Source organism: Vipera berus (genome assembly GCF_964194415.1).
Source record: "Vipera berus genome assembly, chromosome: 3".
Classification (NCBI taxonomy): domain Eukaryota; kingdom Metazoa; phylum Chordata; class Lepidosauria; order Squamata; family Viperidae; genus Vipera; species Vipera berus.
In genome coordinates, this window is record NC_138204.1 from 3,008,122 (window position 1) to 3,028,169 (window position 20,048).

At 44.9% G+C, this 20,048-nt stretch overlaps 1 protein-coding gene across 1 annotated transcript; it reads right to left on the bottom strand.

Annotated features, from left to right (window-relative positions):
* Positions 1-799: 799 nt before the first annotated feature.
* LOC308665719 (uncharacterized protein C20orf96) lies at positions 800-19,637 on the bottom strand. Its single transcript, XM_081323884.1, has 10 exons — positions 19,467-19,637; positions 17,846-17,978; positions 16,258-16,373; positions 14,711-14,869; positions 12,031-12,130; positions 8,791-8,948; positions 8,554-8,655; positions 6,833-6,919; positions 2,618-2,736; positions 800-1,002 (listed from the first exon to the last, which is right to left on the bottom strand). Exons 1-10 carry the CDS (start codon positions 19,524-19,526, stop codon positions 942-944), a joined length of 1,095 nt encoding a protein of 364 aa, XP_081180010.1. The 5' UTR covers positions 19,527-19,637; the 3' UTR covers positions 800-941.
* Positions 19,638-20,048: the final 411 nt, after the last annotated feature.

Sequence of the window (20,048 nt, forward strand, 5' to 3'; positions counted from 1 at the left end):
AACCCCCTGCTCAGGCAGGAAACCCTGTAAGATTCCAGACAAATGGCTGTCCAGTCTCTTCTTAAACACTTCCAGTGTTGGAGCATTCACAGCTTCTGGAAGCAAAGTTGTTCCACTGGTTAATTGTTCTCACTGTCAGGAAGTTCCTCCTTAGTTCTAGGTTGCTTCTCTCCTTGATGTGTTTCCATCCGTTGCTTCTTCTCCTGCCTTCGGGCGCTTTGGAGAATAGCTTGACTCCCTCTTCTTTGGGGCAGCCCCTGAGATATTGGAACACTGCTATCCTGTCCCCCCTGGTCCTTCTCTTCATTAAACTAGACCTGCCCAATTCCTGCAACCGTTCTTTATGTGTTTTAGCCTCCAATCCCCTGATCTTCTTGGTTGTTCTTCTCCACCCTCTTTGTTGGGCCAAACTGTCCTCATAACCTGAGGACTAGCTGCACGCCCTTCCCTGCAGGGCAGAATTTAGCAGGATCCTGGCGTTGTAAGAAAGCAGGGATCCTGGTCACTGGATCCTACCACTGCAGCCTTGGCTGCACTCCGCATTGGGGTACAGTGGGGAGAACGGGGCCTTGACCTTTGGGGTGTCCCGGCGACAAACCCAGCACCATTCAGTCAGACAAGGGCTGCCTTTAATAGAGAAAAGAGGAAAAAGCCGACATAGCTGGAGGAGGAAATTTAAAAACAGTGGGCCTAGGCCAGGGGTAGGCAACCTCGGCTGTTTTATGACTCATGGACTTCAACTCCCAGAATTCCTGAGTCAGAATTCTGGGAGTTGAAGTGCATGAGTCATAAAAGAGCCGAGGTTGCCTACCCCTGGCCTAGCCTTTGCCCAGGATGCGGCACCCAATGTGGGCCAAACACTGCCAAACCAAACCAGCAACGGAGCTCAAAGAGGTTTTTTTTGCAATCCAGGCATCTCCTTCCCGCTTCGTTCCCGGCGGCTACATGGGGAAATCGTCGTCCGTCGGGATGTTGAGAACCACCTCCATATCCGGGGTGCACCTGGGGGCGGGTATGGGGTGTGTGTGTGAAAGAGAGAAGCAGACAACATGAAATCCACACTAGGAAAGAAGGTGAGGCGTAAAAAGTAAGCCCCCCCACCCCAAAATGGCATCACAAGGCCATGCGGGGGCTGGGGTGGGGCAGCCATCGGAACTACGAATCCGGGTCGTAAATACAGGTCGTCCTCAACGTACGGCCACAGCTGAGCCCAAAGCTTCTGTGGCGGGGTGAGACCGTGGGTAAGTGAATTTTGACCCGTTTTACGACGTTTCTTGCCACTGTTAAGTTAGTCCCAGGGTCGTTAAGCGAATCAGGCTTTTCCCCCATTGACTTTGCTTGTCAGAAGGTCGCCAAAGGGGGGGGGGTGTCACGTGAACACGGGACACTGCAAACCGTCATAAATGTGAGTCAGTCGCCAAGCATCTGAGTTTTGATCACATATTCGTGGGGATGCTGCAACGGTCGTAAGTGTAAAAAAGATCGTAAATTCCTTTTTTTCAGTGCCGTCGTGACTTCGAACAGTCACTAAATGGACTCAGGCGCTTGGCAACTGAGTCATACTTATGGGGTTGCAGCATCCCTGTTTCACATGATCCCCTTTTGCGACTCTTCCGACAAGCAAAGTCAACTGAGAGGCCAAGTTCCCTTAACAGCCAGGTTACTAACTCGTCAACTGCAGTGATTCCCTTAACAACTCGGGCAAGGACAGTCGTAAAACGGGTCAAAATTCACTTAACAACTGTCTCACCTAGCAACAGACATCTTGGACCCAATTGTGGTCGTAAGCCGAGGACCACCTGTACACATTAGGGGCCTCTAGCATGCATTGTGGGCTGCTTATGCATCATATTGTTGCCTTTTAAACCCCAGGTTGCAATTGTACCCTTTCCATCTGTCGTAACTTCGAAGCGTCGCTAAGCGACCGGTCGTAAGTCCTGTATACACTTCTTGGTGGCCGTTTCTTACCTGTGTTTCTCCAAAAATAAGACTGGGTCTTCTTTTTTTTAAATTTTGCACCAGGTCTTATTTTCGGGGTAGGCCTCACCTCACCTCCGGCACCGAGAGGCCAACGCAGCCGGTCCACTTCTTCTGGAGCCGAACTTCTGCAGCTGCATTTGGGCCTGCATTCTGCAGTCAGGCCTTTCCAGAAGGCCTAAACAGCCGAGTACTGAGCTATGGATTCAATCCATCGCTTGGTGCTCAGCTGCAGAGATCTTGCAGAGCCGAGCTACAGACTGAACCCACAGCTCGGGTCTTGGCTGCACAGGCCTTCCGGAAAGCCCCGTGACTGAGAAAGGCAGGCCTGGCTGCAGAAGAGGCCTCAGGAGAAGAAGCAGGCCGGGTGGGGGAGAGGCCTGGCTGCAAGGAAAGTGGGTGTGAGGCAGGTGGGGCAGCTCCACACACCCCCATCCCTGCCCCAGCTTGATTTTTAGGTGTGTGCCTGGCCCCAAAACTAGGGCTTATTTTCGGGGTAGGGCTTATATTAGGCCCACCCCCAAAAATCAAGCTAAGGCATATTGTGGGTGTAGGCCTTACTTTCAGGGAAACACGGTAGCTGTATGCAAGCCGTGCGGCTGCCCGACAAGGGAGGAGAAAGTGAAAAGGGAGGCCGTACTTGGGCCGGCGCAGAAGGACGTCGGGAAAAATGGTGTTGTAGGGGTCCCCAGCCGAGTGATGCAGGACAATGATGCTCTTGTGCAGTTTCTTCACTTCCTTCACCAGGTCGTCGATCACCTGAAATAATAATAATAATAATAATAATAATAATATTAATAATAATAATAATAATAATAATAATAATAATAATAATAATAATAATGATGATGATGATGATGATGATGATGAAGTTGGAAGGGACCTTGGAGATCATCTAGTCCAACCCCCTGCTCAGGCAGGAAACCCTGTAGCCTTTCAGACAAGTGGCTGTCCAGTCTCATAATACTAATACTAATAGGTAAAGGTAAAGGTTCCCCCGCACACGCGTGCTAGTCGTTTCCGACTCTAGGGGGCGGTACTCATCTCCGTTTCAAAGCCGAAGAGCCAGCGCTTGTCCGAGGACGTCTCCATGGTCATGTGGCCGGCATGACTAGACGCCAAAGGTGCACGGAACGCTGTTACCTTCCCACCGGAGTGGTCCCTATTTTTCTACTTGCATTTTTACGTGCTTTCGAACTGCTAGGTTGGCAGAAGCTGGGATGAGTAACAGGCGCTCACTCTGCTACGCGGCACTAGGGATTCGACCCGCCAAACTGCCGACCTTCTGATCGACAAGTTCAGCGTCCTAACCCACTGAGCCACCGTGTCCCTAATACTAATACGAAGAAGAAGAAGAAGAAGAAGAAGAAGAAGAAGAAGAAGAAGAAGAAGAAGAAGAAGAAGAAGAAGAAGAAGAAGAAGAAGAAGAAGAAGAAGAAGAAGAAGAAGAAGAAGAAGAAGAAGAAGAAGAAGTTGGAAGGGACCTTGGAGTCTAGTCCAACCCCCTGCTCAGGCAGGAAACCCTATACCATTTCAGGCAAATGGGTGTCCAGTCTAATAATAATAATAATAATAATGATGATGATGATGATGATGATGATGATGTCCAGTCTCTTCTTAAAAACAAAAAAAGGAGATCAAAGCCGGCTGTTCCCAGCTCCGAACATCTCCTGTGCCCCACTGCTTCCAGTTCGACTTCCCGGCCCCCCAGTGAGTTTTCAACATGGTTGGCATCCAGGTCTCCTGTTACAGATAGTCCTCGACTTACAAAAGTTTGTTTAGCGACAGTTGGAAGTTAGAGCGTCACTGAAAAGAACGAGCTAGGACCATCTTTCCCCCTTCCGGCCGTTGCTGCATCTCCCACGGTCGCCTGATCAAAATTCAGATGCTTAGCAAAGGCTTCGCATTGATGACGGTCGCAGAGTCCCTGGGGGCGGGGGGGTCACGTGATCCCCTTTTGTGACCTTCTGACGAACAAAGTTCATCGGGAAAGCCAGATTCATTTCACAACCGGGTTGCTAACTTAACAACTGCAAGTGCTTCACTTCACAACTGTGGCAAGGTAGGTCCTAAAATGGGGCAAAACTCAATAAATGTCTCGGTTAGCGACAGAAATTTTGGGCTGAATTGTGGTCGTAAGTCGAGGGTGACCTGTACAGTGTTTCGCAATCTTGGCGGCTTTTAGACTCCCAGAATTCAACTCCCAGAATTCCCCAGCCGGCTAAACCTGCATCCGCTTCCCATTTGCGGCCAAACTGGCCCAAAACGAACCCACTGATTCGCTTAAGGACAGTGGCGTTCGGCTAATGACCTCTGCTAAAAAAATCCATCAAATCGATTTGGTCACCCAGGCCACTAAGTGAGTGGATGGCTCGCTATGGCCAGTTTGGCCGCCAATTCTTTTAGCTTTTGCCATTTTACAACCATCGTGACTGCTGGCTGAAGGGCAGGCTCCATTAGAGTTTAAGTCAACGATTAGCTGTAGAGTGACTTAAATAGCTTTTCTGTTTAATTCTTCTCATTTAATTGCCTGAATGGAGTACTTTTTTTTCTTTTTACTTTTTAATTACATGGTAAGCCGCCCAGATTTCCTATATCAGGGCGATATAGTAATTTAATAGACAGACGGACAGACAAACAGAGAAATATTAGATAGACAGATGGACAGACAGACAGGCAGACATATAAGACACAGATAGTAGACAGATAGACAGATAGACAGAAGGAAGGAAAGGAAGGAAGGAAGGAAGGAAGGAAGGAAGGAAGGAAGGGAGGGAGGGAGGGAGGGAGGGAGGGAGGGAGGGAGGGAGGGAGGAAGGAAAGAAAGAAGAAAGAAGAAAGAAAGAAAGAAAGAAAGAAAGAAAGAAAGAAAGAAAGAAAGAAAGAAAGAAAGAAAGAAAGAAAGAAAGAAAGAAAGAAAGAAAGAAAGACCGATATTAGAGACACATAGATATTAGATATAGACAGATTATCTATATGGGGCACAGGAGAGATAGATAGATAGATAGATAGATAGATAGATAGATAGATAGATAGATAGATAGATAGATAGATAGATAGATAGATAGATAGATAGATAGATAGATATAGAGAGATAGATAATTGCAAGGATAGAAAGATATAGAAAGATATACCGGTAGATAGATATTAGATAGACATACAGAGATAGATATTAGAGACACATATAGATAGTAGATATAGATAATAAATATAGATGATAAATAGATAGATACAGATAGATGATAGATAATAGATAGATAATTGATAATAAATAATAATAACAATAAGAAGAAGAAGAAGAAGGCTTCAGCTGGTGCAGAATGCGGCCGTGCAAGTTGTGATGGGGTCTCCCGATACTCCCATGTAACGCCTCTTCTCCGCGAGCTGCATTGGCTCCCAGTTGCCCTCCGGGTGAGATTCAAGGTGCTGGTGATGACCTATAAAGCCCTAAATGGCTTGGGCCCGGATTATCTCAGGGAGCACCTGCTGCCAGCATCAACTTCCCATTGTCCTGTGCGCTCCCACAGGGAGGGTCTTCTCAGGGTGCCGCCGGTTAGGGAGTGCCGGCGGGTGATCCCCAGAGGGAGGGCGTTCTCTGTGGGCGCGCCTGCTCTCTGGAATGATTTACCTGTGGAACTCCAGACCGCCCCTGATCTGCGTTCATTTCGCCGGGACCTGAAAACCTGGCTTTTCGATTTATCAGGCCTGGACTGAAGGGGTTTTAGCTTTTTAAATATTGTTTTAATTGTTGGGCTTAATTAAATTTATTTTAATTTTATATTATCTTTTATATTGTATTTTATGCTGCCCTGTAAACCGCCCTGAGTCCTTCGGGAATGGGGAGGTATAGAAATCTAAATAAATAAATAAATAAATAAATAAATAAATAAATAAATAAATAAATAAAAGAAGAAGAAGAAGAAGAAGAAGAAGAAGAAGAAGAAGAAGAAGAAGAAGAAGAAGAAGAAGAAGAAGAAGAAGAAGAAGAAGAAGAAGAAGAAGAAGAAGAAGAAGAAGAAGTTGCAAGGGACCTTGGAGGTCATCTAGTCCAACCCCCCGCTCAGGCAGGAAACCCTATACCACTTCAGGCAAATGGCTGTCCAGTCTCCTCTTAAAAACTTCCAGTGTTAGAGCATTCACCACCTCTGGAGGCAGGTTGTTCCACTGGTTAATTGTTCTCACTGTCAGGAAGTTTCTCCTTAGTTCGAGGTTGCTTCTCTCCTTGACTAGTTTCCATCCGTTGCTTCTTGTCCTGCTTTCAGGGGCTTTGGAGAATAGCTTGACTCCCTCTTCTTTGGGGCAGCCCCTGAGATATTGGAAGACTGCTATCATGTCACCCCTCACTTCTTCATTAAACTACACATACCCAATTCCAGCAACCGTTCCCTATATGTTTTAGCCTCCAGTCTCCCAATCATCTTTGTTGCTCTTCTCTGTACTCTTTCTAGAGTCTCAACATCTTTTTTACATCGTGGTGACCAAAACTGGATGCAGTATTCCAGGTGTGGCCTTCCCAAGGCGTTGTAAAGTGGTATTAGTACTTCACGTGATCTTCATTCTATCCCTCTGTTAATGCAGCCCAGCACTGTGTTGGCTTTTTTGGCAGCTGCAGCACACTGCTGGCTCATAGATAGATAGATAATAGACAGAGATAGACAGATATAGATAGATAATAGATAGATAGATAATAGATAATAGATATAGATGATAGATAATAGATAGATAGATAATAGATATAGATAGATGATAGATAGATAATAGATATAGATATTGGATAGATTGACAGACGGATATTATAGACACATAGAAATTAGATAGAGATAGATAACTGACTGCGATTCCCAGATTTCCTTACCTCCTTTTGTGATTTTATCTGCCTTCTCAGTTCCGTGTTGTTCCGGTGCATCTGCTTCAGGCCGTCCTGATACTTCAGCAGCGTCTTCTAGAATGACAAAAAAAGGACGACAAAATTTAAGACGGAAACAGCGGTTGACGATCTCTGGGTGGCCACGTGAGGTGGCAAGATCCCTTAAAGACAGACTAGTCCTCGACTTTTAACCGTTCATTTAACCAGCATTCGGTTACAGCAGCACTGGGGGAAAAAAAAGAGATTTAGGACCGGTCCTCCCACTTACGACCGTCACAGCGTACCCCAGGGTCACATGATCAAAATCCAGATGCTTGGCAACTGGCATGAACGAATGACGGTTGCACAGTGACCAGGTTTTGTGTTTTTTTTCCGGCCCGTGTGGGACAAGCCCAAGTCAATGGGGAAAGCCCAATTTCCTTAATGACGGTATATGATTCACTTAGCAGCTGCAGTGATTCGCTTAAGGGTGGTGGCGAGAAAGTTCGTAAAATGGGGCAGAGCTCGCTTAACAGGTGTCTTGGTTAGAAATTCTGGGCTCAGTTGGGGTCCTTAAGTAGAGGTAGCCCCAAACATGGGCTTGTGATGGCGTTGCCCAGTCCACCCAAAACAAAACGAAAAGTGCTGTGGGCACTCCCTCATTAGAACTTTTTAAGAAGAGACTGGACAGTCACCCGTCTGAGATGGTCTAGGACATTCTCCTGCTTGAGCAGGGGGCTGGACTAGAAGACCTCCAAGGTCCCTTCCAGCCCTATTCTATTCTATTCTATTCTATTCTATTCTATTCTATTCTATTCTATTCTATTCTATTCTATTCTATTCTATTCTATTCTATTCTATTCTATTCTATTCTATTCTATTCTATTTACTATTTTCTATTCTATTCTATTCTGTTCTGTTCTGTTCTGTTCCGTTCCGTTCCGTTCCGTTCCATTCTTATCTACTCTACTCTACTCTACTCTACTCCACTCCACTCCACTCCACTCCACTCCACTCCACTCCACTCCACTCCATCCTATTTTAAATTCTATTCTATTCTATTCTATTTAATGAAGAGGAGGAGTAGGTGACACGATAACAGGATTCCAGTATTTGAGGGGCTGCCACAAAGAAAAGGGGGAGGTCAACCTAAACGCAGGACAAGCCCTAATAAGCAGGCATATACATAGAATGAAGGCTACTGCTAAGCTTGTAAGCCGCCCTGAGTCTTCGGAGAAGGGCGGGATATAAATGGGATTAAAAAAAAAAAAAGAAGCAACGGATGGAAACCAATCAAGGAGAGAAGCAACCTGGAACTAAGGAGAAACTTCCTGACAGGACAATTAACCAGCGGAACCACCTGCCTCCAGAAGCGGTGAATGCTCCAACACTGGAAGTTTTTAAGAAGAGACTGGACAGCCATTTGTCCGAAATGGTATAGGGTCTCCTGCCTGAGCAGGGGGTTGGGCTAGATGACCTCCAAGGTCCCTTCCAGCTCTATTCTGTCTCCATTGGGAGACATCCCAACAAGCCATGCAGAAGAGCGATCCTCTAGAGCGCACACAGGCTCTCCTGCTTGAGCAGGGGGTTGGACTAAATGACCTCCAAGCTCCCTTACAGCTGTATTCCGATTGATTGGGGGGGAAAAAACCCCTCAAGAAAGTCCAGTTCCTCTTTCGGGGGGGGCAGAGGGAAGGCACTTTTGGGCCAGGCGGAGGGATTCCACTCACATCGGCCACGGACTGCAGAATGCGCTCCTGCTCGTCCCGGGCCTTTCCCGCTAAGGAGTCCAGGAACCGCTTGGCCAGATCTTCGGTGTCTTCCAATTCGTACTGCAGGGGGCAGAAGAACAGAAAGAGGGTGGGGGTGTGTGTCTTTAAAGAAGGGTCCGGGGACTGCACGCTCCCCCCCACCTCAGCCCAGCCTTGAGATGGAGCCCCCCCCCACCCCCACCCCACCCCGTCCACCTGTTGCTCCTCGTTCAGGTTCCGGATGCTGCGCAGAAGGGAGGAGATCTGGACGGCCTTCAGCGGATACTCCTTGTCCATGTACGTCCGCAGGAGGTTGACCTCCTCTTGCAAGGTGTGGACTTTGGTGCCGACCCGTTTCAGCTCCAGGTCCATCTCTGGAGGGGAGAGAAAGAGAAGCCGTGGGCCGCTTTGCTCTCTCCAAACAGCCTGGCAGCCCCTGAGGACGGAAGGAAGTTCTGAGGCCCGCTCTCAGATGGAGATGTGTGTGTGTGTGTGTGTGTGTGTGTGTGTGTGTGTGTGTGTGTGTGTATATAAATATATAACCATACGCATACATGTAAGCACATACATATATGTACAGTATATATAAATATATTATAGACACACACACACATATATATATACACACACCCATACATATACAAATATGCATATAAAACCTCCAATCCTTTCGCCGCGGCCTCAAAACACTCCTGTTCCACCAGGCTGACCTGGACTGACAGGCATTTTAATTAATTTATATTTAGAATTTTTAATTTATTTTTTAATTCTTTAATTTTAATTTATTGCACAGATGATTTCAATTTTATTTTTATCTTGATTTCTGTACTTATTATATGTTTTGTTGTTAGCCGCCCTGAGTCCTTCGGGAGATAGGGTGGGATATAAATCCCATCAATAAGTAAATAAATAAATAAATATATGCATATGTGTGTGTGTGTATGTATATATATACACACACACATATACACAACATATATATATATATATATATATATATATATATATATATATATATATATATATATATATATATATATATATATATACACATACACATACACATACATATACCTATACTCACATATCTATATACACACATACATATATATATACATATCTGTATATATGCACATATACATACATACTTATCCATACACACATACACACGTATATATATTGGATTGCTAACAAAGAATTAAAGGGAGACTGATATGCATTTCAAACTTATTTGTTCTCATCAGTCAGCCATACCCTTCTGAGATTCGAACCTGGGCCAATTGCATATTAGGCAATTGTTCTAACCTCTAGGCCACTGGCTCTTTCTCGCTTTGTTAGCTGAGAGGCAAGGGAGATATGTGTTAAGTGTTTGTTAAGTATTTTAGAATACCTTGCTAGGCCCCAAACACAGGACAAATCTTATTGCCTGTTTCAGCCTAACCCAAGGGCAGGCCATCCACAGGTTGTAGTCACAACAGTGACAGCTCATATTTGTGTAAATTTTAAATTTACTTTTGGGGCGAGGCACACACCTAAAAATCAAGCTGGGGAGGGGGTGGGGGGGTGGAGTTGCCCCACCCGCCCGGCACCCACTTATTTTGCAGCCAGGCCTCCAGGCCTCGGCGGCCCACTTCTTCTCCTGAGGCTTCTTCGGCTGCCAGGCCTGCATTTCTTTCCAAAAGGCCTCTGCAGCTGAGAACCGAGCTATGGATTGAATCCGTAGCTCAGTACTTGGCTGCAGAGGCCTTCCGGAAAGGCAGCACGTCGGCCCCAGAAGAAGTGGACCAGCTGAGCAGGGCTGTCGTTCTCGGAGGTATGAAAGACACCCCCCAAAAGTAAGACCTGTTGCCTCTTTTGGAGGCAAAAACAAAAAAAACAAAACACCCGGTCTTACTTTCGTGGAAACATGGTAGATAGATAGATAGATAGATAGATAGATAGATAGATAGATAGATAGATAGATAGATAGATAGATAGATAGATAGATAGATAGATATTGGATGGATGGATGGATAGGTAGATGATAGGTAGATGATAGATGACAAGATAGACAGATAGATAAATAGATAATAGATAGATGATAGATAGATAGATAGATAGATAGATAGATAGATAGATAGATAGATAGATAGATAGATAGATATTAGATGGATGGATGGATAGATAAGATAGATAGATAGATGATATAGATAGATGATGGATGATTAGATAGATAGATAGATAGATAGATAGATAGATAGATAGATAGATAGATAGATAGATAGATAGATAGATAGATATTGGATGGATGGATGGATATGTAGATGATAGGTAGATGATAGATGACAAGATAGACAGATAGATAAATAGATAATAGATAGATGATAGATAGATAGATATTAGATGGATGGATGGATAGATAGATAAGATAGATAGATAGATGATATAGATAGATGATGGATGATTAGATAGATAGATAGATAGATAGATAGATAGATAGATAGATAGATAGATAGATAGATAGATAGATAGATAGATATTGGATGGATGGATGGATATGTAGATGATAGGTAGATGATAGATGACAAGATAGACAGAGATAAATAGATAATAGATGATAGATAGATAGATATTAGATGGATGGATGGATAGATAGATAAGATAGATAGATAGATGATATAGATAGATGATGGATGATTAGATAGATAGATAGATAGATAGATAGATAGATAGATAGATAGATAGATAGATAGATAGATAGATAGATATTGGATGGATGGATGGATAGGTAGATGATAGGTAGATGATAGATGACAAGATAGACAGAGATAAATAGATAATAGATAGATGATAGATAGATAGATATTAGATGGATGGATGGATAGATAGATAAGATAGATAGATGATATAGATAGATGATGGATGATTAGATAGATAGATAGATAGATAGATAGATAGATAGATAGATAGATAGATAGATAGATAGATAGATAGATATTGGATGGATGGATGGATATGTAGATGATAGGTAGATGATAGATGACAAGATAGACAGATAGATAAATAGATAATAGATAGATGATAGATAGATAGATAGATAGATATTAGATGGATGGATGGATAGATAGATAAGATAGATAGATAGATGATATAGATAGATGATGGATGATAGATAGATAGATAGATAGATAGATAGATAGATAGATAGATAGATAATTACAAGGACCAGTCATAATTCTGTTTTTTTTAATGCGACTGTGACTTCGAACAGTCACTAAATGAGGAGAGTTTTAAGTCAAGGACTACCTGTACATCTTGGCCCCCTTTTTAACATGCTTGATAAGCAACATCGCCATGATGCACTAATCTTTCCTTGGGGACCTGGAAACGTGGACCTCTCCTCTGCCCACCCCCTCCCCACCCCCGCACTCCCCCCTCCCCCCCTCCCAGTGAGGAGGGCAGGTGGGCACTGCTTACTCGCCATGTTCTTCTCCACGTTCTTCTCCACGACTTTGAGCTCGGCTTTGGCGACCCCAACTTGGTTCTGATTGGAGTCCTGGAGAGTGCCGATGATCCGCTGTGGGATGGAAGCGATGGGGCACAATTAACCAGGGGAACGGAAGTTGCCTCTGGACGCTGTGGGCACTGCATCGCTGGAGGTTTTCAAGAAGGGAATGGACAGCTACCTGTCTGGAAGGGTGTAGGCCAGGGGTAGGCAACCTGAGCTCTTTTGTGACTCATGGACTTCAACTCCCAGAATTTCTGGGCCAGCATGGGGGAACTGTGGCCCCTTCATAACTCGTGGACTTCAACTCCCAGAATTCCTGAGCCAGCATGTGGGAACTGTGGCCCCTTCATAACTCGTGGACTTCAACTCCCAGAATTCCTGAGCCAGCATGGGGGAACTGTGGCCCCTTCGTGACTGGTGGACTTCAACTCCCAGAATTCCTGAGCCAGCATGGGGGAACTATGGCCCCTTCATAACTCGTGGACTTCAACTCCCAGAATTCCTGGGCCAGCATGGGGGAACTATGGCCCCTTCATAACTCGTGGACTTCAACTCCCAGAATTCCTGAGCCAGCATGGCTCAGCTTGGAAACCTCTTCCTTTCCCCTCAGCATGGCTGGCTCAGGAATTCTGGGAGTTGAAGTCCATGAGTCGTAAAAGAGCCAAGGTTGCCTACCCCTGGTATAGGCCGTATTTCAGACCAGTAACTGTCCAGCCTCTTCTTAAACCCCTCCAGTGATGGGAGCACCCAGGAGGCAGGTCATTCCACTGATTAGTGAATACAGTAGAGCTGGAAGGGACCTTGGAGGTCTTCTAGTCCAGCCCCCTGCTCAAGCAGGAGAACCTAGACCATCTCAGACAAGTGACTGTCCAGTCTCTTCTTAAAAGTCTCCAGGGATGGAGCCTTCACAATTTCTGGTGGCAAGCTGTTCCACTGGTTAATTGTCCTCAGTGTCAGGAAGTTTCTCCTTAATTCCAGGTTGCTTCTCTCCTTGATCAGTTTCCATCCATTGTTTCTCATCCTTCCCTCTGGTGCTTTGGAGAATAACGTGACCCCCCCTTCCTCGTGGCAGCCCCTCAGATACTGGAATCCTGCTATCATGTCTTCCCCATTTCTTGTTTTCTTTACTTTAGCCAAACCCAAGTCCTACAGCCGTGCTTCATATGGTCTCCAGTCCTTGAATCATCCTAGTTGCTTAGGACTGGGGTCCCCAATTCCCGGTCCGTGGACTGGTACCAGGCCACGGCATGCCAGCAACCCTTCCGCACAAACAAGCAAAGCCCCATCCGCAGGATGCAGGCAGCACACAAAACCACACACCCTCCGGTGCGCAGAAAAACATCTCTCCAGGTCACCGGTCCCTGGTGGCCAAAAGGTTTTGGGACCTCTGACTTAGGAGACCCTATACCTTAGGGGTCTTCAAACTTGGCCCTTTTTAGGACTTGTGGACTTCAACTCCCAGAATTCCTCAGCCAGGCACGCGTCATCAAAGGGCCAAGTTTGAAGAGCCCTGGTTTAGCCATATCCAGTGTTTCTCAGCCTTGTCCACTTTAAGAACTGGAACTAAGGAGAAACTTCCTAACAGTCGGAACAATTCATCAGTGGAACCGCCTGCCTCCAGAAGCTGTGAATGCTCCAACACTGGAAGTTTTCAAGAAGAGATTGGACAGCCATTTGTCTGAAGTGGGATAGAGTTTCCTGCCTGAGCAGGGGGTTGGACTAGATGACCTCCAAAGTCCCTTCCAAGTACTTATTATTATTATTATTGTTGTTGTTGTTGTTGTGTAGTGGGTTCTGGAGTGCAGGAAGGACGCCGAGACGATGGCAGATCTTTATTAGGTGGAAGTGACTGTACTGGGGAATAGGGGTTACCTGCCCTCCTTTGATACTTGGCCAGGTGAGCAGCCGGCCAATGGGTTTGAACCTGTTTCCTGCCGAAACTGGGTTCCCGCCAAAAGTTACACTTCAACGCCCCCTGGTGGTGACTGCTACGTAAGTGTGTATGTGTTCTCTTCACCTGGATACATAACAATTGTTGTTGTTGTTGTTGTTGTTGTTATTATTATTATTATTATTATTATTATTATTATTATTATTGGTGGACTTCAACTCTATTATTATTATTATTATTATTATTATTATTATTATTATTATTATTGGTGGACTTCAACTCTATTATTATTATTATTGTTGTTGTTGTTGTTGTTATTATTATTATTATTATTATTATTGTTGTTGTTGTTGTTGTTGTTGTTGTTGTTGTTATTATTATTATTATTATTATTATTATTATTATTATTATTATTATTATTATTATTATTATTTAGGGGTGGAGTTCAAGTCCCAGAATTCCCCAGCCAGCAAAGCAAAACTGGCTGGGGGATTCTGGGAGTTGAAGTCCACAAGTCCTAAAAGGGCCAAGCGTGAAGACCCCCTGCTATACCTTTTCAGACAAATGGCTGCCTTTGGTTAACCAACAGACAAACCGACCCTTCCGGTGGGCGCCGAGCCCACCTGCTATGGCGCAGCCTGCCGTCTGTCTCCCTTGCTCTCTGCGGTGAAGGGCCCGGCTGCAGTTGGACTCTCCGTGCCCCAAAGCCCGGCTCTGCTGCTGCTGCCCCCCTGCCCTCCCCCTGCGGCCTCACCTACCCCAAACATGTCGTACTGCTGCAGGAGGGAGCGTGCTTGGCTGGCCGAATCGGCTTCCGTCTCCTGGATCTTCTCCATCAGCTCCTTATTCTTCTCCAGCAGCACGGAGGAATGGTGCCTCAGCTCCTCCAGGCTGCTCATCTTGCTCTTAGAAAGCCGCTAAGGTGGGGTTTGGGTGGGAGGGGTTTGTTTTTGTTTTGTGGGGGGGGGAGAAAAAGAAGGTTGCCACAGGGGTTCTCAGTCTCCCCCCCTTTAAAAAAAAAAGGTATGGCTTTCAACTCCCAGAATTCCGGGAATGGAAATCCAGCCGCCTTAAAGTTGTCCAGATTAAGGAAGGCTGGATTCCCAAAGGGCTCCACTCCATCCTGACTGGCAATCAGAGGGAAGGAGACCCCAGTCCTGGAAGGGTGCCATCCCTCCCCCTCCCTCCCTCCCTCCCCCTTTCCTTCTTTCCTTCCTTCCTTCCTTCCTTTCAAATCAACATCCCTACCTAGCTTCTTCCTTCCTTCTTTACTTCCTTCTCCTGTCCTCCTTCCTTCCTCCCTTCTTTCTTTTTCTTTCTTTATTCCCTTCCCTCCCTCCATTCCTTCCTTCTTTCCTTCCTTCTTTCCTTTCAAATCAGCCTTCCTACCAAGCTTCCTCCCTCCCTCCCTTCTTTCCTTCTCCTGTCCTCCTTCCTTCTCCTTTTTCTTTCCTTATTCCCTTCCCTTCCCTTCCCTTCCCTCCCTCCATTCCTTCCCTCCATTCCTTCCTTCCTTCCTTCCTTTCAAATCAACATTCCTACCTAGCTTCTTCCTTCCTTCCTTCCTTCCTTCCTCCCTCCCCCCTTCTTTCCTCCTTCCTTCCTTCCTTTCCTTCCAAATCAACATTCCTACCTAGCTTCTTTCTTTCTTTCTTTCTTTCTTTTTTCTCTTTTTCTTTCTTCCTTCCTTCCTTTTTTCCAGATCAACATTCCTACCTAGCTTTTTTTTCTTTCTTTCTCTTTCTTTCTCTTTCTTTCTTTCTTTCTTTCTTTCTTTCTTTCTTTCTTTCTTTTTATTTTCTTTCTTTCTCTTTCTTTCTTCTTTCTTTCTTTTTCTTTCTTTCTTCCTCCCTCTCTCCCCCTCCCTCCCTCCTTCCTTCCTTTCTTTCCAGATCAACATTCCTACCTAGCTTTTCTTTCCTTCTTTCTTTTTTTTCTTCCTTCCTTCCTCCCTCCTCTCTCCCTCCCCCCTCTTTCCTTCCTTCCTCCCTCCCTCTCTCCCTCCTCCCTTCCGCAAGATCAACCCTCCTTTTTTCTCTCCCTCCCTTGCCTATCTTTCTAAACCTGCCCATCTCAGCCAAGGGGTTCAGAGTGGCTTACAATTCTAAAATCCCTCTTTCTCCAGGTGTTCACCATTTGCACCTCCCTTTCCAATCCCCAAATTTGAGGTTCTGCTCTCAAACCCCAGGGGAACACCATGCGAATCTGGACTCACCGCCCGCTCTCCCCCCCCCGCTTCAGCCATCAGCGGAGCCCAGGTGAGACACCCCCAGCCCCGTTTCCAGGGGCCCTTCCCTTCCGGTACCTGCAGGATTCTGATGTTTGCCTTGGCCATTTCCTCCGTCAGGGCTTGGTGCCAGCCCACCTTGTGCCTCATGGACGGGGTGGCTCTCAGGGCCAGGCCCCAGGCCTTGCGCTCCTCTAGGAACAGAAGAGAAGCGGGGGGGGGTGTGTGTGGAACCTGAGGCTGTTGCTCTGGTTAGGCTGCCTAAAGCAGGCCAGAGAAGGCAGCCGGAATAGATTCTGCACCAAAAATTGGAGAGCAAAAGTTTTGTCTAGCGGTGAAGGCACCAGGCTAGAAACCAGAAGGTTGGGAGTTCTAGTCCTGCCTTAGATATAAAGGCCAGCTGGGTGATTTTTGGCCAATCACCAGGAGACTGTGAGATAGTTTCTGTCTGTCTATCTTTTTCCTTCCTGCCTGCCTGCCTGCCTTCCTTCCTCTTCCTCTTCCTCTTCCCTCCCTCCCTCCCTCCCTCCCTCTCCTTCCTTCCTTCCTTCCTTCCTTCCTTCCTTCCTTCCTTCCTTCCTTCCTTCCTTCCTTCCTTCCTTCCTTCCTTCCTTCCTTCCTTCCTGTGTTAGCACCACTTTACAAGGCCTCGCTCAGGCCACACTGGGAATCCTGCATCCAGTTTTGGTCACCACGATTTTAAAAAGATGTTAAAACTCTGGAAAGGGTGCAGAGAAGAGCAACGAAGATGATCAGGGGACTGGAGGCTAAAACATACAAAGAACGGTTGTGGGAATTGGGTTATGTCTACTTTAATGAAGAGAAGGACGAGGGGAGACATGATAGCCGTCTTCGAATATCTCAGGGGCTGCCCCAAAGAAGAGGGAGTCAAGCTATTCCCCAAAGCCCCTGAAGGCAGGACAAGAAGCAACGGATGGAAACTAGTCAAGGAGAGAAGCAACCTAGAACTAAGGAGGAATGTTCTGACAGTTAGAACAATTAACCAGTGGAACTACCTGCCTCCAGAAACTGTGAATGCTCCAACACTGGAAGTTTTTAAGAAGAGACTGGACAGCCATTTCTTTGACATGGTATAGTTTTCCTGCCTGAGCAAGGGGGTTGGACTAGAAGACCTCTAAGGTCCCTTCCAACTCTGTTATTCTATATTCTATATATCCCTTTTCTTCTTTCCCTTTCTCTCTCTCCCCCTCTCTCCTGCATTTTCCTAAGCAGAACGCCAGCGGTGCCAGCCCCTTCCCTTCTTCCTGAACTGAGGAGGAAGCAGCCGGTCCGAGGTCACCCAGCTGGCTTCGGGGTTTAAGGCAGGATTCGCACTCAGGTTCCTCTGTTCCACTAAAACCGAACTAGCCCTCCTTCCCCTATTTAGAAGAAGGATTCTCTTAGCCTCTTTTTTTATTTATTTACAGGAAGAACCGGTCCTTCCCTTTCTACCCAAGCACCCTTTCTATCCTTGATAAACCTTGGCTAGTACTTTTGGGACTTTCAGCCTCTTGAGTATCTCTGAGTGGCCTTCTTTTCACTAAGGCACACAAACTCTACCAAAAAAAAAAAGAAACACTGGAAATGTGTGTTTTTTTAATTCCTCCTCCTCCTCCTCCCACCCCTGGGCGGGCCAGACTATGTCAGCCAAACTCTTTTTTCCCACCTGTTCTCTTGGGTTGTATCTTCTGCAGGATTGTCTTTCCCTCCTTTTTCATCCCTGGGGGTGGCGGAGGGGGCAGGAATAATCTTAATTTGGGTCTTCTCGGCATCGCTTCTCTTTCCCATTGGCTGTAATCCTAAAGGACACGGGAGAAAGAAGAAAGTGGGCAGAAGGGCACAGAAGGAGGATAACTGATTTATTTAGATCTATTTTATAGATCTCTTTCTTCTCCATATACCTTCCCCCCCACATTACAGTGTGCGTTGTTATATACACAAATGCTACCAGGCTCCCAAATATGCCATGTCTAAACAAGAATATTTGTAGCTCAAGGTTGAAATGAGGGTTCCTTGGTGTTCTATGAGCTTGGCTGTTTTCTTGCTGTAGACGTATAATAATAATAAATAATAATAATAATAATAATAATAATAATAATAATAATAATAATAATAACAACAACAACAACAACAAACAATAATAATAATAATAATAATAATTGCAAATGAATAATAATAATAATAATAATTGCAGCAGATGTATAATAATAATAACAACAATAATAATAATTGCAAATGAATAATAATAATAATAATAATAATAATAATAATAATAATAATAATAATAATAATTGCAACAGATGTATAATAATAATAATAATAATAATAATAATAATAATAATAATAATAATAATAATAATAATAATAATAGTGGTGGTGGTGGTGATGATGATGTTGGAAGGGACCTTGGAGGTCATCTACTCCAACCCCCTGCTCAGGCAGGAAACCCTATACCCTTTCAGACAAATGGCTCTCCAGTCTCTTCTTAAAAACTTCCAGTGTTGGAGCATCCACAACTTCTGGAGGCAGGTTGTTCCACTGGTCAATTGTTCTCACTGTCAGGAAGTTTCTCCTTAGTTCCAGGTTGCTTCTCTCCTTGATTAGCTTCCATCCGTTGCTTCTTGTCCTGCCTTCAGGTGCTTTGGAGAGTAGCTTCTTTGGGGCAGCCCCTGAGATACTGGAAGGCTGCTATCATGTCCCCCCTCGCCCTTCTCTTCATTAAACTACACATCCCCAATTCCTACAACCGTTCATTATATGATTTAGCCTCCAGTCCCCTAATCATCTTTGTTGCTCTTCTCTGCACTCTTTCTAGAGTCTCAACATCTTTTTTACATCGTAGTGACCAAAACTGGATGCAGTATTCCAAGTGTGGCCTTACCAAGGCATTGTAAAGTGGTATTAATACTTCATTTTCCAAACTAGTAAAACTGATGATGTTACCTAGTTGGGTCATGAAATGTCTGCAAGAAAAGAAGCCAGCTCAGAGAGCGCCAAGGACCTCCCATGTCTATACTATTATATTGTTGAGAAATAATTGCTGAAAATAACCTGGTCATCCATGGAAATACTATTCAGTTTGGCATGGAAAGCCAATTCCCTCCAACAGTCCCCTGCTTCAACATACATATTTCTTTTTAGGTAAAGATAATAATCTGGATTTGTGCACAGCTGTCCCATTTTGTTACCTAGTCAGTAAAGAATACAAAAGTATGCTTTGGATCTTTTCTTTTCTTTTTAACCATACTTTGGCAAAATAGCCTTTCCCCCTGCCTTGTGGGACTCACCGTTTGGTTTAAGGAACTGATAAAACTCTTGGGAAACAAATTTGGATTCCTAACCGACATTTTTAAAGCCGTGGAAAAACTGTGCAAGAGGAAGAAGAAATGGACAGATGCTGAAGATCTTGTTACAGTCAAGTCTTGCAAAATGTGGTGTTCTTTTCTTGGTAAAATGAAACTCTGAAATAAAAGCAGAGGAAAAATAGCTTTTGCTGGAGGAGCAAAAGGCTGCCAGGAAAAGGCGCCCAGTAAGTGATTCGAAATAATGTTTGGGGGCACAAGGAATGGGTGAGATCTCCTACTGACCTCAAGCCATTATTTTATTACCTTAATATTGTTTGTGATGGAATATTTATCTGCTGCCCCACCTTTTCAGCTTCAAGGACGTTTGCAATAATACAGCAAGTAAGTGTGTTTTTAACTTTTGTAGACTGCTCACAGACACATACAAGAGATGGGCAGAAATACACACACACACACACACACACACACACAAAGAATATATTCAAATAAAGTGAATATCCATATATACATTCACTTATTTATTTGAACACACACACACAGTATATTCAAATAAAGTGAATATCC